Below are 10,877 nucleotides of genomic sequence, written 5' to 3'. Positions count from 1 at the left end.
TAAGTACAGATAAAATCTTGTCTCAGTTTTTATTATAAGCATTTTTTTTATTGTAATATGTACTTAATTTTTAAGTTATAGACACTGCCCTATTATAAAAGTGTATTACGAGTATGATATATTGTTATTAGATTTTAGGTAGGATCAAAGATTATATCTGGATAGTAGGTATAGCAAAAAGCGTAAAGAAACAATTGTTTTTCATAAACAATGTCCTGGATCGATTATTTTTGACTTTGCCTACATTGCACAGGAACATGTTCTAACTTTGTATATTTTGGATATTTTTCAGTAGATATTAGACAGATATGACTACAAGTAAATAACTTTTACTTTGTTTTTAAATCTCAAACTGTGCCATACCTAATTAATGTTTGTCATTTTAATTTAGTAATGTTATGATCAATAAATCTCAAAAATATTTCACCTGAATGTAAAAATCATACAGTCTGAAGGGAATTTCTATGATCAATATACATTAAGATAAATATAAAATATTAAATAAAGTAAAATGTATTTTCTTAAAAAATATTACTTATTGTAATATCAATGTCTCGTTCCAAAAACTTCTGATTTATAAACTTTTTGTTTATTTACATCACTACTTCTTAATTACCATAAAAGGGCGAATATAAGAAAAGTTTAGATTGGTTAGAATCAGACATTTTTTACTTCAATTTAATAATATTATGTTATTAAAGTTTGTTTTGCTTTTTAAATATGAATGAATGTGTGGACAGTTACACTATAGTGTGTCCAAGCTATTTTTTTTATGCATAATTTACGCTACGAATAACAAAAGGTTATGTCAAAGCGTTAACAATATTTTGACCAATTACTTATCTACTGGTATTTTTATGAATATTGTAGGACACTTGATTTAAATATATATTTTAAACAGCATTTACGTGTTAAGTATCGAATTCTGACTAAGCTGATTATTTATGGTAATTAAAAGTTGGTGCATAAATACTTGCTAGCCTCGGCTTCATTTGGGTGAAATTTCAAAAAATTATTTCTCAGTGCAACTCTGTATTGTAGAAAGAACCTTCAACATACAAATTCTCAAATTTCTGGACAAAATAGCGATTTGAGCTGTTCATTTATATGTCAGTTAGTTATTTGAAAGAAAAAAAAACTACTTAAAAAGCAAAACTGACTGACATATTGATACATATCAAACCACTGTATGGGTCTAAAAACTTTAGAATTTGCGTGAAAGTTTTGCAAAATTCCAACAGGACACAGACGAAGTCAGTAGACGTTATGAGAATATTATATACCTAGCATTATTAACGTAAAATATTGTACATTAGTATGTAGCGTTTGTAATACAAAATACGCTTGTAAATGTACCTATATCTATTGTCATAGCGTGTAAATCAAACTTAGTACATACTTAACTACTGGTAGCTTTTTCAGAACTTTTATCATGGATCTCAATTTGATTTTGTCTACGACCAGTTCAAAATCTAAATTGTTGAAAGTTGGCAAAAAGAAAATAACTTTTATTGAAATTTCAGTAAAAGATACGGTCGAGATGTGAAAACTATCTTCACTATCTAATTATTATTATCAATTAATTTATCAGTTTTTTTTAATTTGAAAAATAGATTCATGTAAGTATTGTAATAAGATATAGATATGTGTGTATCGTTTGAAACGATTAATTAAATTAAAAACACAATTGTTTTCATTGAAATGTTATTAATCGATTAACATGTAGCGATATGTATTATGTGTTCAGCTCGGAGCTGCTAATATGAAATTATTCAAAACTGAAGACAAATAAGGAAAATAAATTGTTTCATTAAGGAAAATGAATTGTTTCATTTATTTTTAATTCATGTTAAACATTGAACCTATGAATCCTGGTTCAGATTAAATGGGACCACTTTTATTGGAATCCTCGAAGGAAGACTGGAAGGTCACAGGAAGATAAGAATCGCCTGCAAGCGAACTTTTAATTGAGATAAAGAATTGATAGAGTTGCATAACAAGTAAACAACACAACAATAGTTCTACAAAAGATGCTTATGAGCAACAATAATAGTACTTAGGTAATTAGTTCCAGTTAAATTACATAAAAATAATTAAATAGACCTTTTTAAGACAAATTACGAAAACTACAGAGGATTTGAACCCGGAAAATTGTTAACTAAAATAAAATAAGGGAAAGAAAGTAAAACCTAGCTTTAAATAGTATAGTATACTAGCTTATACATTTTCAGGACTAGAAATTTCGATATCTTCTTTATTACATATTGCTTCTAAATCTTTCAAAATCGGTCTAGATTTGAAGATGGAACTTTTGTGAGATTTAAGACTACAGCTCTCGCTGACGCCGATGAATCCTTCTATTTTTTCCACTTTTTCCATTATATCGACCAGTGTATTTTCTGCCGTACGTAAATCTTGTCGAAGTGATTGTATTGTGTTTTGCACGTCGAGCATTGTGTTAATTTTAGTTTCGATCTTTTCCAGTTTGTCTTGGATCGATTGTCGCGCCCTCTGGGTATCATTGACTTCTTTTCCGATCCTAGAAGTGATTTCCCGCTGTAATTCAGTAAATTTTCTATCAAAAGTGGTATCTTCCTTAGAGTCCCTACGTGTCTTTTCACCGGTATTGGTCGATAGAGTTCTGTATTTGTATCCTGTTGTTCGTGTGGTGTAACAACTTTTATGGAATATTTCTGACATTTTTGTAAGGGAGTTATTTTTGTATTTTTATTAGAATCATTATTTATTAATACACAATATTATTTTGACATGAAAATATTGAATTACTTAAAATGACATTTTATTGTCAAAATCGATTTAATGATTTAATAAGATCATCCATAGATCATCGAATACAAAGAAAATAAGATAGAACATAGATAGACCCGATAGACCAAGATAACAATTTATTTTTATTTCGAAGAAAATTTAATTTTCAAATAAGTATAACGGTTTGAAAATAAAATTCTCCCACTAAATTAATCAAGAAATATTATTGTCTTTTTTGTTTCAATATCACGAATAGCGCTACCTACCGAGTAATCCATACACTTTAACATACTATGGACTGTGAAGCCAACCTTATTACAAAGTTCTAAGTGTACTCACTAGATGGCAATTTGAGGCCGGAAATTGTACAAAAATTTTACCCATAAACACAGTTCTTTTTCACCTGAAAATATGTCTGAAAAGGCACAAAAGGAACAGAAAAGGTGAGAGAAAATGGTACAAAAAGTAATCAAGTACTTATAAGACGTAATATTAGCACTTTTAAATAGACTTTACAAAAACTTTAGGCCATACTATGGTCATACTATTATTATATGTAATTCTGAGCTTTTTAACCCCCGACCCAAAAAGAGGGGTGTTATAAGTTTGACATGTGTATCTGTCTGTGGCATCGTAGCTCCTAAACTAATGAACTGATTTTAATTTAGTTTTTTTGTTTGAAAGGTGGCTTGATCGAGAGTGTTCTTAGCTATAATCCAAGAAAATCGGTTCAGCCGTTTGAAAGTTATCAGCTCTTTTCTAGTTACTGTAACCTTCACTTGTCGGGGGTGTTATAAATTTTTAATTTACACTTGTGATCGAGAGCGGTTATAGCCTAGGCCCTAGTGGCTAAGACGTCAGGCGGTCAGGGGTGCGATCCCGGGCTCGCACCTCTAACTTTTCAGAGTTATTTATATCAAATCTTATGTATATCTATCAGTTATGTATATCACATCTTTGAAAAGAGCAACCGCCGAGTTTCTTGCTGGTTCTTCTCGGTAGGAAAGGCACTCCGAACCAATGGTAGATGCTCTTGACGATTGAAAAGTACTTGTAAAAGTCTAATTGAATAAAAATATTTTGAAAAAAAAAAATTTGAATTTCGAATTTTTATTGCTCTTGTATATATTATAGTTAATACAGATTAGAAAATATGTGTAACACGTGTAACATGAAGAAATTGAATATATTCAAAAGTGTCTTTTCAAAAAACCACTCAAGAATACAAAAGGCAAACTAAGTTAAAAACAATAATAACAGAACGTATTTATGTTGACAAAAGCTCGAGAGTGGCTTTGGGTCCACTTTTTTTTAAAATCTATTGTCTGAAAATGACAAAGAGTCTCAAAGAGCAGGTTGGTTACCATTATTCGGAGTTAAATTTATATTTGATGAAGTGCAAAAGTTGGAGTCATGTCTTTTGAAAATACCTTTTTTTTGGGAACATCCATTAGTGATGGGCAACCGCATTCGAGTTCTGTTGTATTTTAAGTCAAATCCATCGACTTCAGAAAGACGCTTTCAGAGACGACTTACGTTGCTACAAGTGAGTTAGTTGGCTGTAAAAGATAGAATCAGGCTGGTCAGTTAGAACTTAGGAGTTTTCTTTTTATTTGTATACCTATATAGTATTTATATAAAAATTAATGATTCTTTGGTTGTCTGTCTGTCTGTTACCTATACGTTCTAGTTCATTCGATTATATTAAAACATTGTACATCTATTGTAAATACATATATATATTGTACAGTTAGGTATCGCTGAAACTTTCAGGATTTCAGATTTTGACATAGTAGGTAGGCACCATCAAACTTACAACAGGCAGCACGCAAATCGTATTGCAACTCATTGCCTGGAATTAGATAAGTACCTAACTTCTACACTAATATTATAAAGAAGTAAGTTAAGTTTGTAGGAAGTAATATTTGGAACTACAGAACTGTTTTCGAAAAATTTTGCACCAGTCAAAAGCTACATTAATCCTGAGTGACATATGGCTATATATTTTTTTTTCAAAAAAATAGAGATCTCTACGAAAATTGTAATATGCTACCCGTTCGAAGCCGGGGTAGGTCGCTTGTTATTAATTACAAGTGTACCTTATTTATAACATCCCCGACAAGTGAAGGTTACAGTAACCAGAAAAGAGCTGATAACTTTCAAACTACTGAACCGATTTTCTTATAACACCCTTATTTTTGGGTCGGGGGTTAAAAATAACTCCTCACTCTCAAATCTCAATTCGACTAGAGGTTTGACCGAGCATAACAAAACTAAAATCGTCCATCACTCGGCTGGAATCTGGTCGCAACGTGGCTACAATCGGCCGTGGAGATTTGCACACATGGGCTCAATATGCCCCATTGTGCTTTGTGAACCGCTCCTAATTATTGTTAGTGTGAGAATAGTCCTTACAAGTGTCGTTTTAATTGTATTTTTTTAACATATAGGAAAATATAGTAAGACAGGCCCTATATACTAAACTTATTATATCCATTTCTTTTTATAACTTATTATAATCATTTTTTAAACTTATTATATTCATCTATACTAATAAATAAAATTGAAGTGTCTGTCTGTAATTTCGAAATAACTACCTCATATTAAGCTCATATGGTTATTTGAACGATACCATAACTGAATCACCCGGTTTTAAAATTTGTGTCTGTCTGTCTGTCTGTTTGAAAAGGCTAATCTTCGGAACGGCTGAACCGATTTTGACGGGATTTTCACAGACAAATAGAGGATTGACCAGGGCGTAACATAGGCTACTTTTTTAACCAACTTTCAAAAAGGGAGTTGTGTTTTTCTACCTACGTACACCGAAATCTCCGAGATTTCTGAACCGATTTGCGTCATTTCTTTTTTAATCGATAGAGGAACTTTGCGACATTGTTTCATAAAAAATTTGGAGTCTAACTCCTCAATCCTGATGCTGCAGGGGATCTGACCAATCCACGCGGGCGAAGCTGCGGGCATCAGCTAGTCATATTATAAATAAAAATATTATAGGTATTATTTATGTATGTATGTGAATTTGCAATTTCGCCTCCTGTTTCTATGATAAAAAACATATCATTCTATTTACCATAAGAAAGTCTTTCAAGTTAAAGTCTTTAAAGTCTATAACTAAGGGACGCCCACCGTGAGAGCATTGTATGTGACAATACTTTCAAATTTCAATAGTCCTGCAGGACTGTACCTATATATCACAGATAAGTTATATGGAAAATAGCGCCGGCAAAAAATATTTACTTATCTTATTTATACAATAGAGATCGATCTATAACAATGCGTTTTCATACTTAAGCGCCATCCCTAATTTAGGTGGTTCTCAAAGTTTACGCACATACTACGGAATACAATAATTGAGCCATTGAGGAACATATTCATATAAGAAGCCGGAGGCTTTCATTATAACTAAGGTATTTTTTTAGTGAAACGAACGCCAAAAGAATCGACGCCACTGAACACAGACAAAAAGAAAAATTACTTACTTAATATTTTATGATTTTTTTTAGCACTAGAAACTTGTCTAAATAATAATATGTAGAACGTATATGAAATGAAAAATAATGTAGCTAGTCTACTGACAGCATACATCAATCAAAAAAAATTGTTAATTAATTTATTTATTTAATGAAACGCTGAGCAGTGAGCTGTGACACAAAAGTTTAGGAGCCTATGCTTTCAACTATTGAGTGTTTTTTTTTTCAAAACGTAATTTCGTAGTAACCGTCGTGATGCAGGTAAAGTGTTTTTTTTTCCAAAAAAAAGGTCTTCCCCAAACACAAATCCCTGAAGAGTTATTATTCAGAAATAAGTGTTAAATCCTAAGATGTTTTTATAAGTTGTAGGTTAGCTCGTGTTTAATGGACACTGGACAGGGTCTTATTGTTTTTATATAGTTTTGAAGCTATGCTAAACCCTGACTAAGTATGTAGTAGGTATTAGGTCGATCAAAAAAACCATGGGCATATAAGTTACATGAAAATCTAAAAAAAAGCAGAAATTCGACACCTAGACAGGATTACGGTTCAAAGTTCCACACTAGACCCTACTACGCATTCCGATAGTAATTTGATACTACTTCGGCATAGAATGTGAAAAAATGTAAATAATGTGGATGTTGCACCACAGGAGTTGAGTTTTTGTTATGGCTGTTTCGTAGCGATTGGTTGTATTGCCGTCGTTGGTCGGAGCCCGCGTACGACCATAACACGTAGTTTTTTTAACTTAAATCCTGAAACACATGCGATGCGATATGCAACGCAAAACTGAAGACGTCGATGGCAATCAAAACGCGCTACGGGTTTACTATATTTTGTAATTCAAGGAACTGTATGAAACTCGTCTCATTACCTACGATAGCAACTGCGTGGCACCTACTCGGGTTCCGTAGTGATTTTCTTCTTCTCGTGTCGGTTCAGTTTTCAGGATCGTAGTTCCCTCGAGATATGATGTTGTGGCATTTATCCCTGTTAGAAAGCATCATAGAAAGGTGCGAGAACAGTTTATCTTATCTCGGCGGACTAATGTCTCAGACTTCGTTCGCGGGGTCTCTTCCCTCTGATATTAGTATTTTCTCCACAGTGCTAACATATGTTCTATAATAAAGCGTCCAAACTTGTACTTACTACGAAAGCCATATTGTATCCAATGTCAAATGTCACTTGAAAGTTATGGATTGCACGGAAAATACGTTGCATTATTATGCAAAGTATTTCTACATTAAATAACTAAGTCTTGTCTTACAAAATCCACTGAAAATGTACGTAGAAAAACAATATATTTCTAGCTAAGCCATCACAATATGGCGTAAAATTCTTATTTTAGTTTGGACACTAACCTATTATTAACGCTATTATTGTCATACCTACAGTTTTGTTATAATATAACAACATCTAGGAATTTTGGAGACGCAGAAGTCGCGCGTCGCAGGCGTCGTTGAGTGTGCTTTAAGCTTAAAACAAAGTTTTTTTACTCTGATTGGCCCTACATTGTCCGCCACTGGGCCCACAGATTAAAACGAGTCGATGGAACTAATAAAAGCACGAATTTAGAACTCCTGTTTTATTTTCGTCTCTACCTGACGCCGTTCGAGTGTCTACTCTCGTTATATCTTACGAGTTACGTGTATCTCCACGTGGGAGTTAGCCAAACAGCAATTAGGTATTATTAGACTAAAGATGATTTTAAAATTAAAAATCATTCATGGCCCATTCAGCTAAAATTTAACAATTAACGTTTATTTTGTGACTGCCAGGCGGACGGCTTGGCCGTTTAAAAGCGTTGGGTCAGTTTTATTTCAACCAAAAAAAAAACAGTGTCCAATCTTGCTGGCGCCAGTACTATTATATAAGTCGAGACGTAAACCTTCTTATGTGGACTTATCATTCGAAGAAAAAGGACGCCCGCTTCGAGATAAACAAAAGTAAACGTGAAACATCGAGTATCTTTTGTGACTAAAAGCACAGTAGAGATTATTGAAATCGGCAGCCTTTATAATGAAAGCAAAACAAAGGCAATGAAGGCTTGGAATCTGACTGTAAAATGTTTCCAAGAGTGATGTTTTGAACGTGTTGAGGTGCGGCGTAAGCGCGGACGCTACGAGAATTTAAAAGCTTGCGCACACTACTGCATCATAATTCCTAACATATCGCAAAATACACCTGTTAAGTACATTGTTTATGTTATTGTGTTTCATGAAGTAGTTACAAAGTGAGTCATATCGAAAGATTTGCTATAAAAAGAACAGCTCTTTTAATATTTTCTATTTTGCTTGGAATTTAGGTGTAGAATTTTTTACTCTCATTTATTTATTATTCATATATTACCTTATTTTTAAGAAATGTTTCCAAAAATAAAATAATAGCATTAACAAAAAATAAAATAACAAAAACAACAAACAATAAAATAACAGAAACAACGAAAAGTAAAATAAAAAACTTTTCACTGCCATGTAATGGTGTCTAATTGCTGTAAGACACAGAAAAAAACCTTGCACTCTTTACAACACCTCTTAAAGCCGTAATACTTTCTCGCTGTTTATTATATCCTCTGTAACGAGTTTGGTAGAAAATTTGTAATCAATATAGCCGCTAATTTTACTGAAAGCTCCATTCTGTAGGTAAGTTTTAAGTTTTGTTACCCTGTCTCTATTTAATTTTCAAAATTCGACAGATATAACTGAAGATATCAGAGCAATAATTTTAAGTTTAATATGCCGCAGTTTGCGGTTAGCTTAATTCCTGCCCTAAAAGCTTTAATTGGTCGTTTTTCCTCGGCACAAGAGGACGGACGGACGGACGGCCGAGCAAAAAGTGGAGCCGTCGCGGAATGTGCCCGGTTGAATAACCAGCCGTCTGTGTGCCAACTGCCAGCATTACTAACTATATATAAACAAAGAGCTTGCGTTGCGTAAAAATACGTTATACCGAGCGTACCATATTGTCGTGATTTATTTTTCGTGCCACCGTGCGCACTTTCAAACTCGGAGTGGGCTTATTTACGCTGCAGGCATTGAGTTAGGCCATGGAATAGCAGACATAAGGCATTAAACATCAGACGTCATAAAAGCACCTCTTCTTGATCATAAATACGTAACTTTGAGGAGATGACGATTGAAATGCATTGTAGGGTGACCTCCGGCAAAGTATCTTTCGCTGCCTCCAGTCCACTTAACTGCTCAAGAAGGTGGCGGGAAGGCACTTCCGCTTTCCTCATCCATCCACGGTTTTCACCATGTTTAGTGGAGTGGTGGTGGTTTTCGAGAATGAAAACGTCTAGTAATATATAATAAAAAATGTCTAGTAGTGACCACATAGGTCATAGAAAATGGATTGGATTGCATCCTAAACTTACACAATTTTAAACATATCTAGAGCTTATATTGATTAAAAAAATTAACTCTTGAGACACTACCCAAATAGTAGGTATACTATACGACATTGCCGTTTAGTGATGCGTCATAATTATGACAAAGATGACTAAAATATTATTGAAAGACGGAGAAAAAGCAAGCACCTACAGTGCCAATTATTTCTTGTTAATTTACTGAATTACTGAACCACGAAAGTGGGAATCAGAAAAAATCAGCTTAACTCATTAACTCAGACTAAATATTGTAAATTGTAGCTTATTTAGAACGCATGCGGCATGACTTGTAATTTAACAAGTAATGTAATTGAACGGAAACGTTTAAGTGCGGAAACCAGCCCAGAGGGAAGAAAGAAAGAAAGATGACTTGTAATTTTGTTTTGTATACCAGTCAACTTTCGGTGAATGAGCTTTTCCGAAATATTGCTGCTCTAGTAACATAACAACTCTAATTGCAGGTCGTTTATTTTTTCTCGGATTATCGGAGCTGCGCCAAGAATGTCGAAATCATTCAGGCCAGTCAGTGGGCAGAGGAATTTACCATTCATATTGCTGATGCCGCCGGCTTGAAGAACTAAATTTTGGAGGAATGGGGATATTCAGGAATCTAATGTTATTATTACGTGAGCTCGGTTCCGCCGAGATATTTGATGATAGAAATATATTCCTACGTAGTACCTACCTAGGTACAGTATGTATGGCCGGTACCATACTGAAACGCATCGCTTCCGATACGTCTTTGCTGATAGGACGGTATAGTAATGGTAACCATAGTAACTCCAGAGTAGAGCCCCACCAAACCAGACCATAGATAATTTTAGAGATTATACATTTTCAAACTTACTCAACAATCCTTGTAAAAGCTTTTTTGAACAAAAACTTTAAGATATCAATTTTTTACGTGATAATTGAACGTAAACGTTTGATATGAAACCTTTTATCAGCTAAGCTTGAAATCACTCACTTCCCTTGATAGCTACCGAACTTGACTCCTTTCTCACATTTTTTGGTGGAATTCTCTGTACGACGATCCAAAAGCACTTATAAAATTTAATTTGAACCAAAACTTTTCTATTTCTATTTCGATTTTCGAAAAGTAGAAATGCGTAGATGGAGTTCCTCAATTGTCGAATTATGAATATCTGCTGGGTTCGAACTTCGAAGACGCTTGCAACCTGGCCGGAACTAAGTAGGTACATTCGCCAGCATCGAAATTCTGCGAGTATTAC

At 33.7% G+C, this 10,877-nt stretch overlaps 1 protein-coding gene across 1 annotated transcript; it reads right to left on the bottom strand.

Annotated features, from left to right (window-relative positions):
* Window positions 1-896: 896 nt before the first annotated feature.
* LOC123868222 lies at window positions 897-2,803 on the bottom strand. Its single transcript, XM_045910655.1, has 2 exons — window positions 2,224-2,803; window positions 897-1,949 (listed from the first exon to the last, which is right to left on the bottom strand). Exons 1-2 carry the CDS (start codon window positions 2,698-2,700, stop codon window positions 1,929-1,931), a joined length of 498 nt encoding a protein of 165 aa, XP_045766611.1. The 5' UTR covers window positions 2,701-2,803; the 3' UTR covers window positions 897-1,928.
* Between the last annotated feature and the right edge of the window lie 8,074 nt (window positions 2,804-10,877).

The sequence above is a fragment of the Maniola jurtina genome, chromosome 9, assembly GCF_905333055.1.
Source record: "Maniola jurtina chromosome 9, ilManJurt1.1, whole genome shotgun sequence".
Taxonomy (NCBI): domain Eukaryota; kingdom Metazoa; phylum Arthropoda; class Insecta; order Lepidoptera; family Nymphalidae; genus Maniola; species Maniola jurtina.
The sequence above is the reverse complement of the archived record's forward strand: the minus strand, read 5'-3'. Positions and strand labels throughout refer to the sequence as shown.

Bases quoted from the DNA above. Each gene is read 5' to 3' on its own strand.
- LOC123868222 (XM_045910655.1), bottom strand. From the start codon at position 2,700: ATGTCAGAAATATTCCATAAAAGTTGTTACACCACACGAACAACAGGA. The intron at 1,950-2,223 runs GTATAAGCTAGT...GTTCGCTTGCAG, and splicing joins AAATTTCTAGTCCTGAAAAT to GCGATTCTTATCTTCCTGTG.